The 20604-nt window shown below is 36.4% G+C and overlaps 1 protein-coding gene across 3 annotated transcripts in view; it reads right to left on the bottom strand.

The window, feature by feature from the left end:
• Positions 1–20604, bottom strand: part of LOC150098889 (basic phospholipase A2 RVV-VD-like) — a 96595-nt gene that overhangs the window by 31357 nt on the left and 44634 nt on the right. For 2 of the 3 annotated variants that reach the window (XM_090405277.1, XM_090405275.1), the window contains exon 2: positions 3925–4180. In XM_090405277.1, coding sequence (XP_090261403.1) covers positions 3925–4175 — 251 coding nt within the window. In that variant the 5' untranslated portion in view covers positions 4176–4180. Of the gene's footprint in view, positions 1–3924; positions 4181–5002; positions 5159–20604 lie in introns of those variants that run through there. The other variant, XM_090405276.1, reaches the window with a different exon arrangement.

The raw sequence follows: 20604 nt of genomic DNA, 5'->3' as shown, positions 1-20604 counted from the left end.
ATTATAAAAAAAAAATAAATAAAAAGGGAGTAAATAAAGCCCCCTTTAGCTCTAACTTTCTTGAAGTTAGGTCTCTAACTTTCAATAAATAAACGCTTTTAGGGGGAAAGAGATTATGGAGAGGCAACTGCCGTCATCTTGTGGTCCTAAACCCTAACATGGGTATTTCTAAAAAAAAAAAGTTTTTTTTTCCCTTCGGATTTCAAGACCCGAATTTCCAGGAAGAGAACCTACGTTCCTGTGTCAAAGATCGACTAACTAGAGAAAGGCGTAGAAAATGTTCCTCTAGTCAGCAACTAGAACTAAACCCATAACCTTCTTCATTCAGGTGATGAAGCACTGCAGAATCAAATGCCACAAAGCTAAAAAAAAAAAAAAAAAAAATTAACAGACATGGAATCAGTCCTGCTAATGGGTGACTTTAATGTACATGTTGGAACAGGTAACCAGACATGGAGGGAGTGTGGTTGGAAGGAACGGCGCCCCTGACCTTAACGCGAATGGGTTGAAATTATTGGACTTCTGCTGTACTAACAGCTTGTCCATAATGAATACTTTCTTCCAGCACCGAGAAGTCCATAAATATACCTGGTACAGGGATACACTAAAACAAAAGGTCTCTGATTGACTTCTTTAGTCTCAGCAGACCTATTTTCCTCAGTGTTGGACGTTCGTGTGAGAAGAGGGGTAGAACTGTCAACTGATCACCACCTTGTTGTGTGCACTCTATGGCTTCAGAAACCAGATGCTAACATCAACGCTGGTAGGCCTAAGCAGTTATATCGCGTGAAATGGGAGGAATTGGAAAATGAGGCTGTGAGGAAGAATTTTGCAGATGACATTTCCTCCAGGTTCAAAGAGATTCCCAAGCATACTGCAGTCCAGAACAGCTATCCAGGAAAGCTGTCACTGCTTCTGCACTCTCATGCTGTGGCAGAAAGCGGCTCGGCGTGGCAACAGGCAGTGAGAAAAGGACACCTTGGTGGAACCAAGAAGTCCAAAAAACTGTCCGGGCAAAAAGGAAGTCCTACCTAACATGGCTTAGAGTCAGGTCACCTGAGATGCGTTTGCGGTATACTGAGGCAGTAAAGCAGAAGGCTTGGGAATCATTTGGAGAAAGATTAGATTCATCCTATGCAAATGCAAACAAAGTATTCTGGCAGACCATCTGCCGCCTTCGAGAGAGGAAATCATGCACAGCAAGGGCAATTAAGGCCTCTGATCGTGCACTTTTAACAACCGAGAAGGATATCCTCCACAGAAAGAGGGAATACTTTGAGCCGTCTTAACCCGGGTGGCCCAGCAGTTGTGGACATCCAAGAGGTACAGATCGGGGCAATGACTAGTCTCACAGCAGAAGAAATCCATTTAGCAATAAAATCACTAAAATCGGGCAAGGCTGCTGGGGATGATGAAATTCGGCCCGAAATGCTAAAATCCTTAAATCGAGACGGTGTTCTCTGGCTGACTCGAGTGTGTCAGGCTGCTTGGATATCTGGGCGAGCACCAAAGCAATGGCAGACAGGCATAATAATACCAGTCTTCAAGAAGGGAAACCAGAAGGATTGCAGTAACTATCGTGGCATCTCTCTGCTCAGCCTGCCTGGGAAAGTATATTCTAGGTGCTTGGAAAGAAGGTGCAGGAGCATAGTTGAGTCAAAGTTCCAGGAAGAAACAATGTGGCTTTCGTCCTGGTAGAAGCACAACTGACCAAATCTTCACTTTAAGGCAAGTCTTTGAGAAATCTTGGGAATATGCCAAGAATGTCTACACATGTTTTATGGCCTTGGAGAAGGCATATGACCGGGTTCTTCGGATAAGCTTTGGTAAGTAGTACTGGAGTATGGAGTGGATGGTCAACTATTAGCTGCCCTGTATGAATGCCCAGAGATTTGTGTCAGGGTAAACAGCACAAAGTCTGAACCTTTCACAGTCTCCGTTGGCCTCCACCAAGGGTGTGTTCTGTTCACCCCTCCTTTTCATAATATTTATGGATTGAATTGATGGGCACAGCCGAGGCAGTGAGTGTGTCAGAATTGGAAGATGTAGCATTGGACGTCTGCTTTTTGCAGATGACCTAGTTCTGCTTAGCTCTTCCACAGATGACCTCCAGCGGACCCTGGATAGGTTTGTAGCTGTTTGTGTAGACGTCGGAATGAAGATCAGTGTGGCAAAAACTGAAACATTTGTGGTCTCAAGACAACCATCCCAGTGCACTCTACATGTAAGTGGAGACACAATGAGGCAGGTGGAGAAGTTTAAATACCTTTCCATATTCACGAATGATGGAAAATGGGACGTAGAGCTAGATACTCGAATTGGCTTAGCAAGCTCAATATTGCGGGAGCTTGGCCGTTCGGTAGTATTGAAGCGGGAGTTAAGCCAGAAGGCAAAGCTGGCTGTCTTCAATACAGTCTATGTCCCCATCCTCACCTATGGTCATCAGAGTTGGGTAATGACCGAAAGAATGCGGACACGAATCCAAGCGGCTGAAATGAGGTTCCTTCGAGGGGGTTGACAAGACTCGACAGCGTCAGAAGCTCCGCAATTCGGGAACCCTCAATACTCAACCGCTGCTTCTCCGTGTTGAGAGTTCACAGTTACGCTGGTACGGGCACCTGGTCAGAATGCCACAAGAGAGGCTCCCTCAGCAGGCCCTCTTTGCCAAGCCAGAGGGTGGGAGGCCACGTGGAAGGCCAAGGACTCGCTGGATGGATTATATCCAAAACCTTGGGTGGATACGTTTGGGAATCCCACGAGAACACCTGAGCTTGGTGGCAGAGGATCGTGACCATTGGAAGTTTCTCTTGCAGCTGTTGCCCCCACTACCCAATTAGGAAAGGTGGGCCTTGAAGATGTATGTATGTATATTTAAATATTTCTAACTTGGTTTTCCATTATAAAGAGACGAGCAATTTGTGTTTCGACAGATGAACTGAAACATACCCAACTCTAAAAAGTTAATAGGTTCGTAACTGTTCGGTCATTTTTCTGTCGAATACTTTAAGGGTCTCTTATTGGATTCCACCTGTTTAAAAGAACAATATTTTCTCATTCACTTATCTGTGTGTTTTATTGAAACTATTTCCACTTGCATCAATGTCGAGCTTCGCTGTTGGCGAAGCTCGACAATGATGAAGAAATAAATTAGCAATACATACAGCTGCTTAAAATTTGTACTTAAAAAAAAAAAAAAAAAAAAAAAAAAAAAACTAATAAGTAGTTTCGTAATATGCATTGGACTGCACCTGATATGTTGTTAATTGCGACCACTATTTCTACGTGGAAATAGCCACGACTTTTGAATTTCTTCACATACCGCCTGATCTGCTTTTGTTAGTCAATCTGAAAGCGTCCGACAGAACCTTCATTGTGCTGCTTGCTCCTATTTTGAGGAATAGGATCTCCGCATTGCAGGGTTTTTGCAATGTTATACCATCACCCGGATGTGTTTTATACAGAAAAAAATAGTATACTTTCAAAATATGTACTGAAAATCCACTTTACAACTTAAATTCATAATTATCTCTCTATCGTTTCAGTAACCTCCGCTGTCTCTCTCTCTTCCCACTCGCCCCTCAACTCCTCTGAGGAAGGAAAAGTACACAGTGCTTCCTATGTAAGATAGGAGTAGCCTGGTTTGTTAATTATGAATATCCCACTCGGTACATCATCGATCTTATAACTCGATGTAATCAGGACACGCATGATATGAATTTCCCAGGAAATCAGACCTGAAGTAAATTATGTTCATAAAAACTATTTAAAAATAAATACATAAAATAATAGTTTCTCGATCATCATGTAATGTCTGTCAATGCCCTCCCACATACGCACGCAAACATTGTAAAATCTAAATCCACCACTAGTACCTGTATTTGTGATAAAAATAAATCTCAATACGAGAACCGAAGACAAACAAACCTGTCTATGCCATCGATGGGTCTTCCTGCTCCAAGGTAGCCACAATAGCAGCCATACCCGCGATAACTCAGCGGGTTGCAACCGGTGGCACATCTTAACATCCGAGCCATTTGGACTACACTGCGACGGACACGAGATCTTGCGTGTATGAGCGAAATCCTTCGAGTTGTAGGAAGACTGATGCCGTGATTGAAGGAATTTATGGTTGTGGAGTTGACATACTCGGAGACAGGGGAATATGAAAACAGCATGTGACCTAGAAGAAAAAAAAAGCTATTTAATTTTCCTTTAATCGGGAAATAAGTAGGGGGGTAGGAACGCCGACAATTGCGAATCTACCAATCTATCATACTTTTTAAAAAGAATTTATTATAATTTTAAGTGCATTTTAACGCTTTATTTACACACTTTAAACAACCGGGAGGAAAGGCAAAAGTTAAAAATTACATGTAATTTTAGTTTTGTATCAAACTATTAGTAATAAAGAATTCGTCCATTTTTTCAGAATGAAATCAACTATGTTTGTGGTCACCCCCACACTTATTTCTTTGTGCTTAATAATATTTCTCTGTGTTTTATTCGTTACACCTAATTATGAGCTTACAACTCAACAATGCGATTAGATTTCATAACTTAAAATCAGAGATAACGCGAAGCACATTTTAGGATTCTTGAATCCTTTTGGGGAGGTAAATAGAATGTTCTTGGCAGGTCATGAGACGATTTAATCTTGGAAACCACTACGTAGGTAATCAGATCGTCTAGTCACGCCATGTTGGTTGAAAACGTATCTGAAATATGCCATAGAACATTGCCATAGCAATTTCGATGGTTGTTTGCTATTAACATTGTGGAGTTAGTTTTTAATCATAACTTAATAATAAAATAATTATTTATTAATTATTTTATTATTTTTTGTGTGTGTGTGTGTTGTGCTATAAGGTATATCGCTGAACATCTGTTTCCGTTATTAGAAATAGAACAGGCATAGGGTATTATTATATACAGAAAAACAAAAATGTAAATGTTGAAAGAAATATGTACAAGCTAGCATAAAAAAATAATTTCGGTCGCTTACTTGCACTTAGCATTAGCCATCCATCTCTTCAACTATTATAAGTCATTTGTTACACAGCATGTAATTTTACAGTGCACAGAAGCGGAAAGTCTTCTGTAATTGTAAAAAATGGAGAACCGACGGTTGGTAAATCATGTTAGGCATGCACAGAAACAATGAAAAAACACAATATGATGTACATATTTATTAATAAATGTTTATATGAACAAAACAAAATAAATTTGAAGAGATGGAAAGAAATAAAAAAAATATAAGATAGCATACGAAATTATTTCAATTGTTTACTTGCACTTTGTTGTTTGCCTTCCATTTCCTCGTTTTATGATAAGTAATTCTGTTACGTAGCATTCAATTTTATAGTGCACAGAAGCGGCAAGATTTCGAAAATCATGAAAATAAAGAGAGGATGGATTATGTAAGAGACACGATGGGCGAAATGATACGATGATTTTTTTGCCACAGCTGACCAACATAAGGATAATAGTTTCTTCTTTCGGAAATTTTATTATAAGGATCGTTTCCTATCTAGGGTAAGCTGTGAATGTTCGAAATCAGAATGCAAATCACGAAGCCTTCGGAGGTCTATTTATAGTAATAAATAGAAATGTCTTCCTTAAACCAAGATTTTTTTTTTTAAATCGGAATTAACAATGCAGCTCAGTGACACGATTACATACCATCAAATGCTTCCGCTCTTAACGCTTCAACGCCAAGTTTGTATAGCGCCCTCGTATGTATACAATAAACGGGGGGGGGGGGGGAAATCGGGTGATAGTAACCTTTTAATATGGAATTTTATTTCTATTTTATTTTAAAAAAATTGGACAAAATTCTTTCATTTATTGTTTTAATGGAAGGAAAAAATATGCAGATTTTTCTGTGTGGCTTGTTCGGAACTCAATTATCAGCTAGGACTGGAGGAGGGGATGGAGACTAGCTGTCTAGCTATTTCCGAAAGGTAAGTTAGGGATGAAAGAATTCCACCTACTTCCTTTGATGAATAAAAGGCGTTGGATGAACACACACACACACACACAATTTACATGTAAAAATACTATTAGTGGACGTCAGGTAGCATAGTTGTAGATGGTGGATAGCAACTGTGTGTGTGTAGACAGAGTTTTAGAGTGCGAGATGAGTCCTTGGCTGCACGTAATAATATTTATATAGAAGAGCTTGACTTATAGCAGGGCAAACTTATGGAAGAATATGATGAAACATAAGTAAAATACTTCATAAATTATATATATGTTATAGGAAATGGAATATGCCTTCAAAAGGTATTATTTAAAATTAAAAAACTTGGTGGATATTTTCAGATGTTACGACTGGTAGTTCTAGCTTGCACTAATTGGCTTTCGTAATTTTAGTATTTTGTATTAGTTTTACGACTAATACATATTGGGTGTAAAGTTCGTGTTTCTTCTGGCTAGTTTACCGAAAACTGAGGGATGATAAATTCTTAACCGCCATATAAGATCGACCTTCAAACTAAATGTTACTTCGAATCCTAAAAATAAAAAAATAAAAATAAATAAAAAAATCGAATCCAAGTCTTTCCAACCAAAGGGTTAAAAACCGACTGCACTACGGTGGCGCTGGGTTAGTGTAACCAGAACTTTCATTAAATCCCACTTGATGTTTCATATTTACTTAACTATTGCTTTATTGGATTCTAGTATTAAAATGCGTTAACTCTTGTAACCCATGAAGAAGTGTTCGGAGCACATGGTGATTAAACAGTTAATCACTTTAAACCACCGATGTAAGTTTATTTTATCAGGTCATTGCACTCTTATGAATCTCGTAATTTTCGCATCATTAAAAAAAATACATCGACAAAAAAAAAAAAAAAAAAAAAAAAAAAAAAACTTTACCTGTTACTTTAAAAGCAATCTTCGTCTGCATAAATTTCAAGGCTAATACAATATTCAATAAAACCAGTCGAAAAATTTTTATGCAGAATCATCTGCTAATTAATAGATTTCAGCTCGGAGCTTACATATATTTCTTCGGTTTCGCAAGGTTATGAACAGTTGCAAAACCAAACAAGTATGTTTCCTACACTACATTGTAAACATAAGGGCTCAATTATCATTTCAAAGTTCAGCATATTGTCTTATTTAACAGAATAAGCACAATACCACTTGATTAAATGGACAATGCACAAACCCATCAAAATGCATTCTCCAACCTGCTTGGTGCTTTCTTGATGTTACTGTAATGCACAGTTTCGAAGAAAGGCACACCTTTTAGTTGAAAAGCCTCGGTATTTTTCAGTTGATTCAGTGATGGAATTTATTTTTGGTATCGGTTTGTATTACGGTGAAATAACTAAGACTATGAGGTCAGTATATTATTTCTTTTAACTGCTTGTGTTCTCAAGTCGTTTGAGGTTGCAATGCAGGATTATTCATCAACCGGCTAACTAATCCTCAGCTTAAAAGTCTTTAAAAAAAAAAGGTCTTTGCATCTTAGGGATTCGAACTCGCGAAACACATAAACCGCTTGAGAATTCCATGGAACTAACAGACCTGTCTCATGACCTGCTTGTTCTGAACGCTAATTCTGATCGAATCCAATTCGTTATTACTGTTACTTAAATACAAGAAATAAGTTTTCTAAACGAAAATAGCTGCGATGTGTATGCTTTCAAAATGTTCTGCGTGAGTGCAACTTACTCCACGAATATTTTTTTTTTTTGGGGGGGGGGGCAATGTTTTATAATAAAATCATAATGAGATTTTTTTTTGTCTTTTTATTCACGAACCATTCATAACCTATAATAAGCAGAATAAATTATACCTAACTAGAAATTCAGATACAGATTTTATTTATTTATTTATCCATTTATTTATATTTTTTTTTTTGTGATCTGACTTCTTGCGGGGAAAGTAAAAATGTCTTTTCGCATTCGTCTTGGATGCAGGTTAATCCTCATTATCAAAACACTAAAATTACAAATTAAAAAAAAAAGGGATGAAACATCAGAGGGAAAAAATACTACAGATAATTTCTGTTGACTGATTTAAGTTTTTATTAAGGTAAAAAATTCCTCTCAAATATTAAGTCTATTAAGAGCTAAAGTTAGGTCTGTTATGGCTGACTAAACAGCAATGCTTTGATGAATTGATCTTTCATCTTATTCAAACTAAGTATACAAGACTAATTTGTCATTTTTCCAACAACACTTCCCAGAATTGAACTACTGTAAAATTACTTCATATGTGACGTAAATGAATAGGAGCGGAAGAAGCTCTTCTGCATTTAAAAGTTTCCTCTAAACTGCATTTGAAGCAAAAAAAAAAAAAAAGGCGAAATTCAATGGGGCGTTAGGCAATTTGTACAACAATACCAAGAACACTCCCTTTTGACCATACAACTGTGTATCTAACCTTACTCTCAGCAGGCCGACTTTCTTAGGTTGATTTCAAGCTCCAGTTGATTTGCGTGCAAGCGTACGATCTGTTCTCACGAGAGGACTTTGGCAATCGTCACGCGAACAGTTAGCGAAGCAGAAAAACTAAATATAGGAAGTTTGTTAGTGCATTTGAAATGCTTAAACGTTGCTTCTTTAAACGATATAGATTAGTCTTTACAGTATTACTATACAGTAATAGGGGTTAAATAAGAATGATACAAAAGTGGTGGTAAACGAATTAATTTGGTTCAGGGTGGCATATCAAAATGGTTCGTGAGGCATAGGAACTTTTTTTTTTTAATTTAAAAGGAGGTTTCATATACCTATAAGTTGTGAATCGAATGAAATTACATTCACATAAGCAAGCAATGTATTTGCTTCCTTATGTGAATGTTATGTGAAGCAATGACGTTTCGAATTCAGTTATACACCAGAATGTATGTTCGAGTTAAGCCACTTACGACTATTTTACAGGTTGGCTGTTAGTCTTATGTGGGTAAAGCAATGGAAAAAGAAAATTAATTGAATTCCAAAGATGCTTTGGATTTACGGTCCAAGCAACTAAGGCTATGAGGCCAATGTATTGTCTGTTAATCGCTTGTTCTTTAGAAGATACTTGATGGAGGACGCTAGGTTAAATACTGCTGTGTGCAGTTAGCTGTAGAGCTGTGTACAGGGCTGTAGAGGAAGTATACACCTTGTGTATGGTCGTATACTCATTTACTAGAGTGCCAACTAGCGTATATTCTCACTTTTCTTTCATCATGAGGAATGCAAGATTTCAAATTGGAAAAGCAAGGCATTCCAAAGGAGAAGTGTAAGTGTCGCAAGGGATTTAGCATTAAATACAATATTTTTTATTGTTTCCATAAAAAGAAATATTAACTACGTCACAGATTTTTTTTTATTCCACACCTTTTCTTCCTGCATCAATAAATAATTAGCTATATCGGAATAAGAAACAGAAAAACTAGTTTTTCTAGATGTTTAATGTGGGATGGCTCACTGTTTCTCCATTAATGAAAGGATATACGTAACTTATAGAAAGTAGAAAGAATGTATATTTTCCTTGGAACACACACAATACATGTTATATGTACAACACATATAACATAGTTTGGAAAGAAGTCAACGGATACCATAGTGTGAAGAACAAATTGCCATTGCACCCACCTCAATAAGGTATAGGACCTCCTTGCACTGTGCTGACCTCGGCAATCTTACGTGGCATACTTTCCACAATCGTACGAAAGCGATGAATGGGAATTTTGGACCATTCTTCCTGTAGGCATGTAATGAGGTCCTGGACTGTTGCGGGACTGACGTCCGTTGATCTCACCCGACGCTAAAGTCCATCCCACAGATGTTCAATAGGATCGAGATCAGAGTTTTGTAGAGGCCAGTCAAGTGTGGTGACATTCATGTTCACAAGCCACGCAGTTACACCGGCCTTATGACAGTGCATTATCTTGCTGAAAGAGACAATGATCAGTTCCATAGAAACGCCACAAAGTAGGAAGCATTGCATTGTCCAGCATGTTTAAGTACCTCTCTGAGTTCAATGTTCATGGCACCACAGAGGTCAGAGGACAAACCAGAAAAAACAGGACCATATCCTCACTTCACCACCTCCGAATTTCATAGTTGGGGGTTACGCACTCTAGTAACAGACGTGCAACGGGCATCCATCTGCTCGGTGGATGGATGGGTGTGGCGTGAATCGTCGCTCCATAACACGCTTTCCAAGTTATTTGCACCATCGAAGACGACGCTGCATGTTGGTTCGAGTAATACGGGGCTTACATATTGCGGTCCTACCATGGAAATCCATGTTGTAAGCCTCGGTTCTGGATGTTTTTGTGCAGATTCGTGTTCAATCGATGCCCGGAACTCCGCATTCAACGTGTAAGCCGACGAATGGCGATTTTTACATATCCTTTGTAGCACCGTACGGTTACGTTCAGTGAGTTGTCCACTACGGGTGGTATTGACTCCCTGTGCTTCCATCTCAGTATGGATTTACTGATTGTTGGCCTGGGATGGCCCAATTTATCAACAATTTGTCGAACAGATAGGCCTGCAACATGGCATCCTATCACAACGCCTCTTTCAAATTCCGCCAGTTCCTTTCTCGCAGCCATTTCACCCGGACACAGTTGCGCTGACTTGGAGCATCATATTTTTCCAATTTATACTGGCTACAAATACGTTACTCGCTATATGGCACGATGCACTTTGTCCATGAGAGTGTACATTGACTTCTTTCCAAGCCGTGTATATACAGTCTATGTCAGGTCAGTGCAGACAGTTCACTAGTCACAGTGATGAAATCATTCTACAGCTACGATTTTTTTTTTTTTTGATCGATTCCTTGGCACAGTCACATAAAAATGGCTGCTGCTTTTTTTCCCCAGCGGGGGGGGGAACATGCGAGGTTGTAAATTGTGATTGGAGTAATGGTAGGAAAAGAGGATACGTGTCAACCTTATATGGAAGAAATGCGCAAAGGATTCCGGGGAGACTGGCTCGCTTTTTCGAGAGGGAAGGAAAAAATCATCTATCAATAGTATTTCTGGGATTTTTCTATTCTCCACCTTCAACTACCGAGCTGAACTCAAACCCTCCGAGTCACTCTACATTCCAAGGACTACAACTGATCAAGAAAAACAGTAATAGGTTCCTTCTGTCTTTTTTTTAACTTCTTGCCTACATAACTCGGCTGAGCTATGGGTTCTGCAACGTCACGTGTGGGATTAAAGTAAATAAAAAATAAAATGGACACTGAACCTACTGTTTTTCAAAAGATGGATCCTTTCCTCTCCCATTAAACACTATGTAATTTATGGACAAGGTCCGAAGATTCTGATCATTTTCCGTTTTTTTGTGAAACAATTTTTCCTCGGATATAAAACAAATAACACAGAGAGGAGAATCAATGTTCACAAGAGCTTTGAATTATCAGAAACATTGAATAATTTAAAATTTAAAAAAAAAGGTACCGCATTAAATTTAAAAATTGAATGCGGTACCTTTTTTTGCAATACATAAATTACATCAAAGGGGATTAGATCTTTATGTGAGATGACTGACGAAATTGTCAAAAATGTTTTTATTATTATTACCGAAGGGCCTAAAATAAAGTGGCAGTAGACATCAATGTCTGTCGCTATTTTATTTAGTATTTATGGATTGTGTGCGATCACCTATTACTTCCTATCCGTGCGTTTATGGAAAGAAAAAAAAAAGAAACAAACAATCACTCTACTCTGCAAATACACAAATGCTGAATAGCAGGTTATCCTCATGCGCGAATGCATCGTCTAAACTTTATCAAATGACTTTTTTTTGCAGTATTCGGATGTACTAACATTCATAATTATCGATTTTTTTTTTAATACGGTGAACAGCTTATGCTATTAATATCTCAAATTGCTCAGACTGCAGGGAGTGGGGCAATCTCTTAAATTGACCTTCCCATTTTCAGTACTTTTTTTTTTTTTTTTCCTACAAGCAAAAATGTGCTATTTTATAGCGTACTAGATTTATTTTCATTTATTAAGAATTATATTTGTTATTTTTATTATAAGTGATTACGGAGATTGAATATTAACGACATTCTTGTTTCTTCTTTGTTAACCTACTGATAAATGAAGGCTTCATATGATGCTTAATTGATTGCAGGTCGCCATAACCGTTACCGCACCCTTTGAATACCACAGTTGGCACACATACATTTTTCGAGGCGAATAATAAAGAAATTTTGCAAGGCAACTCCCAGGAATGTTGTAACGCATCTCTATAGGCATGTCCTATATTTGACGACAAAAGTGCTCCATTTTAACGTTATAACTGATCACTAGATGGCATCACACAAAATGTATTTTCTGTAATGAGTATGCCCTGCTTGGAGATATCAATGGATATTTCTCCGTTTAAAGAGAAAGAATACGGCCAACATGTTCCAATTTTTTATGCGAATATAATAAAGTGTCGACTTTAAAAGAAAACTTTAATTATCTCTTAACTTTAACCTCAAGCATAGTGCAAGCGCATACCACTGGATAACACGAATTTGCTACAAGAATATTTGCTAAAATATATAAAAGGTTTAACCTATACTTTTGCATCGCTCTTATAGGTAAAAAATCAAAAGAGTTAGAATTCCCGTAACCATCAAATATTCTGTCATAATAAGAAGCATAACAGATCCGCTGATAATTGATTGTTGGCTTAGCACCAACGCAACGAAGGTATTTGTTACATCTTAGTTGCGTGTGTTTCCGCCCACATTGATGTTGACGATTTCCATATACTTTAATTTTTGGAACACCTTTATCTCATTTACAAATAATATTTATTTGTATACACTAACTTTTTTTTTTTTTATAAATTAAATACGTATAACGTTTATTGACACAAACCATGTATAATGATGAACGTAAAAAATTACACCACATATAAAGTTACTTAAAATATTAAATTAATTTTTTGAGATTTGGAACCATAAGCAGTTGTTTCAAGAGTACGGTGCTACTTAGACTGGTTTATTAGTTTTGCAGTAATAAATACCTACTTCCAGAGGGAAAAACCTGCTACTTGTGTCGGGATTAGAAATTCAGCCTTGCTCGCAAATGCCTATAAAATATTTTGCGCGTCCTTGACGGAACTGAGTTAGAGATGTCCAATGAGACAAATTTATTACGAAATTAAGTATATGAAACTGTTTTCCCGAAGCGACCTGCTGTTTGCTTGTGGCGTTTCTGAAAGGTTTGTGCTGTAACCATTGCCGCACCCAGAGAGGGGGGGCAAGGGGTACTGGCGTTCCCCCCGAAAAAAGAAAAAAACACTAGAAAAATTTCAAAAAATCACATAGGGTAAAACAGACTTGATATCATATATATATATATATATATATATATATATATATATATATAACTCGAAAAAAACGTGACAGAAAAACGTTCCACAAAAAGGCTTATCATTTTATATATATATATATATATATATATAGGGTAGATAACGGACTTGATATTATTAATGAAAACATTTTAGGATACAAACTCGGAAATATTGCACACTGTATATACAGTATACATCAAGTATAATATTGATTACACTTGATCAAATTATATATACAGAAATTATTTATCAGACTACACACAGAGGCGTAGCTCACGTGATCTATTTTTGAACTACAAAAAGAACTCTAGTTCTTTTTTGTAGTTCAAAAAGAACTACAAAAGTTCTTTTTGAACTTTTGTAGTTAATTCTAAAATAGTCTCGAGAACTCATTTCCAAATATTGTAATATTACTGCGAATTTTCCTCACAATTGCTGTAAGTGTTGCTAGTTCTGAGAAGTGTTTTTCTAAATTAAAATTGATTAAGAATTACCTACATTACTATGAAATAGACTTCGCCAATGTCATCGACGATTTTGCTAACAGAAAAGCAACATTTTAGAATGTTGAAATTAAAGTTTTACTTCAAAAATAAACATTGTTTTAATTTATTTCGCTATACGTCGTTTTGATTTTTTTGGTAGTATTTTTGATGTGTATTGAGAGGGTGGCAAACTCAGGGACCGCCCCGGGCGGCAAAAGCTCTAGCTACACCACTGACTACACACACAGTCTAATTAAGGAGACCACTTGATATAGTGTGACATATTACACGTAAGATGTATGAATATAGCAAGATGTAACCACGTGACACTTAAAATTGACCGATAAAGAAAACTATAAAGATCTAAATAATCCTACTGTGAACATATAGAAATGCACCTTTACCCAAATACATTTAGTAACCTTACATATTTTATTGAGGAAGTGCATTTCCCATTTGACTCTTCCAATAACAAAACTAGCAACAACAAAGCAGGGATTTTCCATCTCAGTGAACCAAATATATTCTGCTCTTGGATACTTTAATAGTCGGAGTAATGCACTGGTAGTGAATGAACCCAGAAGAATTTATCAAGGAATGTTTTCGAAGAATCTGTAGAAGACTCCTTGATTCTTTCTTAAATAACAATTCATAAGAGCATGTACACACAGTAAAAAGAGAAAATTAAAATCTTACGAGGCTATATTCAGTGGAATAAAGACGTGTGGATGGACGCGTTCTCCCTATGATAGCGAAGAACGGACGGCGCTGAGATCGAGGCCTCGTTCGAGTAAATCACCTATAAACAGAAGGGCCTCCTGAAGGACGCGGCCGTGACCCATAAGACCTAGTCGAGTCTCTGTGTTAAGTCAGTTTATTATTATGAGTCATCCCCTCCGAAGGGTGGGTTTTCTAGGCCAACTTTGAAGGGTGTTTCCCTGGATACTAACACTCAGGTCGCACGCACCGAGGGATACCGATAAACAAGCAGAATGATATTTAAAATTCTTCATTGCACAACATCTCTGTAGAAACTTTAGGATACCCAGAATCGAATGTTTACGAAGGATTTTTAGGGAAATGTTACGAAGTGAATGAGTAACTTGTTGCGAAAGCAGCATTAGACTTAAATCCGGGTTTAAAAAAAAAATTAAAAAAAAAAAACATAGGTTTCTGCTCTACTAAGTACCAATCTTGTATTTGTTATGAATATTTAGTTACTCCATATTATAATGAAAACGTTCACGGAATAAGAATTTAAAATAATTCGCTGAAATTGAAGTTTCATATCACGTGACATTAAAGTTAATTGGATAAACGAAGAATCGTACTATTCAATATAGGGGGAGGGGGGTATTCAACAAATTCAACCCAATCTAATATTGATCTCAGTGATTTTAGGTCGTTCTCACTATTCATCAAAGTTTAAAGAATTTCATTGAAGCACAAAAATAAATCAAATATCTACTTTTATCTCGCTGTGGCATGGGATGTCTTCAGGGAACGTGATTTTTCATTGTCCAATGTGAGCATTTGCAGCCATCCTGATTATTGAAGTTACTTGAAAAAGGTACTGGGTTTGGCTTCTGTAGAGAATTTGCCGGATTTCAAATCATTAGGCCACACGTTTACAACCCTTCGTGGGGAAATTATGATAAAATTACATACATCACGATCCATTTCCTAGAACACAACTTGAAGAAATATACGTGAAATCATGATTAGTCCAAAGCATAATTTCATTACGAGTTTCCGATCATTTTTATTAAAATTAGTTGGCTATTTGTTAGGTCTCTAATCAGATTAGGCCTTGTCTTCTAAAAATATGCCTGTATAACTGGTGTAATTTTTTTCATTCTCCAACTTTTCTCGGCCATTCTTTCCCCCCCCCCCCATTCGAATGTACTGTTTTTGATAATGTTTCAGTTTCAAGTCCAGGATACATTTTTGAATATTAATATCGTTGTTCATTTTTAATATGGCTGTCATTCATTTTTCCTGAACAGAGTTGAGGAAAATTGGAAGTAAGAACAAATAGCGTGAATCTCAAAATATTCACATATTAAGCCTATATAAAAACTGATCTGAAGACTTGTATATTGCTAGTTTTGGTTAGCTCTTTAGATAAATTTACTTCGCAGAAGTCTATTATTTATTTCTATGTTTAAATTTACCATCCTAAATATATATATATATATATATATATATATATGACGCCTATGGCGCCCAACCCCCCGTGTTCGGGACTGGTAGGCCAGTTCTCCTTGAATTCCGATGACTCGACAATCAGGGTTACCCCTGAGTTTCAAATAATTCAAATAACTTGACAAAAACGTTACATAAAAAGGCTCATCATTTTATACTATAGAGAGTAGAAAAACGTTACACAAAAAAAGTTGCATAAAAAGTTACAGCCTACATCCGTTTCAAGCCAACGTCACATCCGTTTCCAATTTCAGCTTACGGCGCCCAAATCCCTGTGTTCCAGACTGATAGGCCGGTTCTCCTTGACTTCTGATGACTCGAATTTTGAAGACTCGACACTCAGGGTAGCCCCCTGAGTTTCAAAACGCTTCAAATAATTTGACAAAAACGTTACAGCCTACATCCGTTTCAAGCCGACTTCACACCCGTTTCCAATTTCAGCTTATCATTAGATAGTATAGAGTAGGTATACACACACACACCGACTCTCTCTCTCTCTCTCTCTCTCTCTATATATATATATATATACACACTATAAAATGATAAGCTGAAATTGGAAACGGATGTGAAGTCGGCTTGAAACGGATGTAGGCTGTAATGTTTTTGTCAAATTATTTGAAGCGTTTTGAAACTCAGGGGGCTACCCTGAGTGTCGAGTCTTCAAAATTCGAGTCATCAGAAGTCAAGGAGAACCGGCCTATCAGTCTGAAACACAGGGATTTGGGCGCCGTATAGGCGCCAGGGGGAGGTGCCCCCTAGTGTGTATATATATATATATATATATATATATAGAGAGAGAGAGAGAGAGAGAGAGAGAGTCAGGCTTCCCTGTAAAGTTCAGAGGAAACAGCTGCGTCACCGTTCACACATTCGGAATATCCTTATCACCTAATTGCCATCTTTAATTTCATTTGCGGTACAAGTAACCCTCGTATAACGCTGATGTTAAGTTCCGCAGAAATGCCGCGTTATATAAATCGCGTTATGCGAGTCTCAGATCACATAAAAAAAAGTAGGGTTATGTTCCAAAATCGTTTTTTTCTAATTATATAAGCAACAATGACATATCCAACAAAAATATATTTTTATTTAATTCAGGTAATTTATGTAAGTTAAGAAAACATATAAACTATGAAACAAATACATAGTATAAAGTTATAAAAATTACAAATTGTAATTAAGCTTCATTGCACGTAACGCATAAATGTTTTAGGCAAAATAAAATAGTGCATATTTTAATCTTTCATAGCACGAGGATTTGAGGATTGGTTAATAAACATTGGTTTTGTCATGTAATCACCTGATGCATTACTACAAAAGAGTAGAGTAATTCTATCTTTGGAAACTTTGAATCCAGGAGCTGATCTTTCATTTTTCGAAATATAAGTGCATTTTTGCACTTTATTCCAATATAACCCGGATTCATCCGCATTGAACACCTGGTCTGCACTATAAATGTTTATAAACTTAGAGAGCTTTTTGTTTAATAAAATTTCCATCCATAGGAATTTTCTTTTAAGGTGCAATCTTCTATCGAAATCATTAAAGATTTCTCCATTTTTCCATTGGAATATCGCGTACACGAGCAACGCGCTTTGCACTTATCGTTGACCCAGCAATAAACACTTTCTTTGATTTTATGTTCATTTTGTTTGATTGTTCGAATTGTTGATTCATTTAAAATCAAAGTCCTTACAACAAATGTTTTTTCTCAATTTTTCAACCGATCCAAGATTTTGAATATTTTTCTTCCAGAGAAATTAATTTTGTTTTCAATGTTGGTTTTTCCCTTTTGTTGCAGTTTGTGGCCATTACTATAAAAATAATTTTTTTACACAAAAAAGCAAGCATTACATATTGTATGCAACTCACCAGAAAATAAAGTGCTCAGCTTGACATGAACACACTTTTGATTTTTAATGCACTTTCCTGGTAGAAACGAGGACAATTTTCCACAATAAACGTTTTATACGGTAAACAATTGAGGCACATGCGTGCTAAAGGGTATCCCCTAATATAAATTCGCTACTTATAATTACAAGCGGGATACAGGCAGACACAAATTTAACAAAGATAAAATTTGATTTTTAATTCGTGCGGTGAAAAACATATGAAAAGATAAAGGGTTACTACAATTTGCAGATCGCGTTATATCGAAACCGCGTTGTATAAGTACCGCGTTATACGAGGGTTACCTGTACTTCCCCCACCTCCCCGACTCTCACCATTCGCTGATATTCAATCGAATGATAACTTGCGGAGTTTTAGCGTTTTTAACGTCTAAGTGCCTGCACATAGTGCTTTTATACGAAAGGCCCGAGTTTGATTCTCGTCGTTACGACAGGAAATACTTTTTTTTTTTAAAGTAAAAATCAGTTAGTCGATCTCATGGATTTTTTTCCTCCCGAAAATTCCGATTTTTCATCGCAAGCAGAGATAAAATGATTATTGTGGGCGATAGCCAAGGCCATCGTAACCAACTAAGGCAATCAATGCCTGGGAGCTGCAGGTTTGAAGGGCAGCGAAAACCGTCAAAACTGTTTCAACCATAAAAATGCTGTTTTTGTTTTTAATTTTACATATTGTCTTGAATTCGGGGGCGGTAAAATAGTGCTTGCTTAGAGGTACATATATCCTAACGATGATCCTGGCGATAGAGTTGTGTGTAGATGGAGGAACTGTATGGACAGTGGATTGTGTGGAGTGGAGCGATGAGTCCTTGGAAGTGCGACACATAACGATTACGAGCATGCTTTCGCTATGTACCATTCAACAACATTTCCTTTAAACAAGTGTTTGCCTTAACAAGAAACAGAGATGGCGATGTGAGAACAGCTGAATATATTTTTAATAGATATATAGTGAGAGCAGGGCCGCATTTATACTTTTGGAGGCCCGAAGCGCAACATCATTATGAGGCCCTCAAAAATAAGCATTTTTTTAGTTTACTGAAAATAAAAGTCAACATTTCCATAATAATTATGATCATTTTAATAACACAATACAACATTGGTATACATATATTTGCATTTAAAAAAAAGTATAAAAATAAATCAGTTCAAATTTAAATAAAAAAATTAATAACTAAAAGTTTTTTTTTTCTGGCTTTGGTTTTAGCAAATATAAATCTATAATGTCATCATAACTGATCGAGTCCATTACATCTGATTCAATACATAATAAGGACAGGTCGCTTGTTTTATTTTGATGCAAGTTGCTTCTTAAATAATTTTTTATTAATTTCAACAGTGAAAATGAGTGTTCAGCACTTGCATTTGAAATAGGCATCGTCAAAAATATTTTTTAAATTGTTTCTACATTCGGAAAAGTAGACCTTGACCCATCGTTTATAAATTTGTACATATTTTTAATTGAAGAATTTTCTTCCTTTATCATTATTAAAAATTGCTAAACTTCGTCAGTAAATTTTTCTGGATCAATATCAGTCCCATAAGTTTGTAAAATTTTATCAATACTAGTCTTGTACTTGTCTTGATCTATATCTTCCTTCAAAAAAATGTCAAACATATCTAATATGTCGAAATAGTTTTTTGTTCTTTCATTAATTTCCGAAATTAGCTTATCGCAAATGACATTAAAAGTGTTCACAGCGAAATTTTCTTTCCCATGTAACATAATCTCATTGTTAGATTGTCAAACTTCACCACTCATTTTTTTTCGTTTTTTAACTCTTTCCTTTTGATCTTTAAATTTTGTCTCATCTGTTAATAAATTCGCTTCTTCATTTACAGTAGCAAACTATTTCTTATATCTAAAATAAAACCAACTAAAGAGTGTAACAAAATATTAGCTAAAAACAAATCCATATCGGGATCTTGTAGAGATTTATTGGTAGCATTTATTCGTTGTAAAATTTTGTTCCACATAACTGTTAAAATTGCTGTTTCTGGTTTGTCAAAATGTTCAGCCAATGATGAGCTCTCTAATTTAGAAATAGGTTTTTCATGAGGAGAAATGGATAGTTCAAGTAATGCGTCTTTAATTTGTTTATATCCACGTTTCAAAGCCAATATAGCGTCAGCCCTTGCGGACCACCTCGTTTCATTTAGTCTTTTAACTGTTAAAGATTTATTTTCTAAATGTTTAAGGAGTATACCCCATCATCTTGTTGAAGATGAAAAGTAATTATATACATTTTGAATAAAACAAAAATATTGCACTGCTTCTGGACAAGATTCCGCGGCATAGTTGCCAATTAAATTTAAGGAATGACTACAGCACGGTATATAATGTGCAGAGGGAACTACGTTTTCTCAGCCTAGCTTGTAAACCTGTATAGATACCTTTCATATTGGCAGCGTTATCATAGCTTTGTCCTCTGCACATTTTTATATCCAAAGATAATTCTTCTAATTTTTAATACTACCTCTTCTAAATATAAGGAATTATGTTGTGTAATTCTGATGAATCCGATAAATGTTTCTCTAATGTCAGAATTTGCGGCAACATACCTAAATATCATAGCTAGTTGTTCATTATGGGCAATGTCTGGCGTTGAATCGAGTATTGTTGCAAAATAAGCAGCTTCCTTAATTTCTGATATTAATATTTCTCTATTAACGCTATGAATT

The sequence above is a fragment of the Typopeltis vanoorti genome, chromosome 15 (genome assembly GCF_054136105.1).
Source record: "Typopeltis vanoorti isolate ZY-2024b chromosome 15, IOZ_Tvanoo_1.0, whole genome shotgun sequence".
NCBI classification, from domain to species: domain Eukaryota; kingdom Metazoa; phylum Arthropoda; class Arachnida; order Uropygi; family Thelyphonidae; genus Typopeltis; species Typopeltis vanoorti.
Note: the sequence above shows the minus strand (reverse complement) of the source record. Positions and strands in the feature narration are given on the sequence as shown.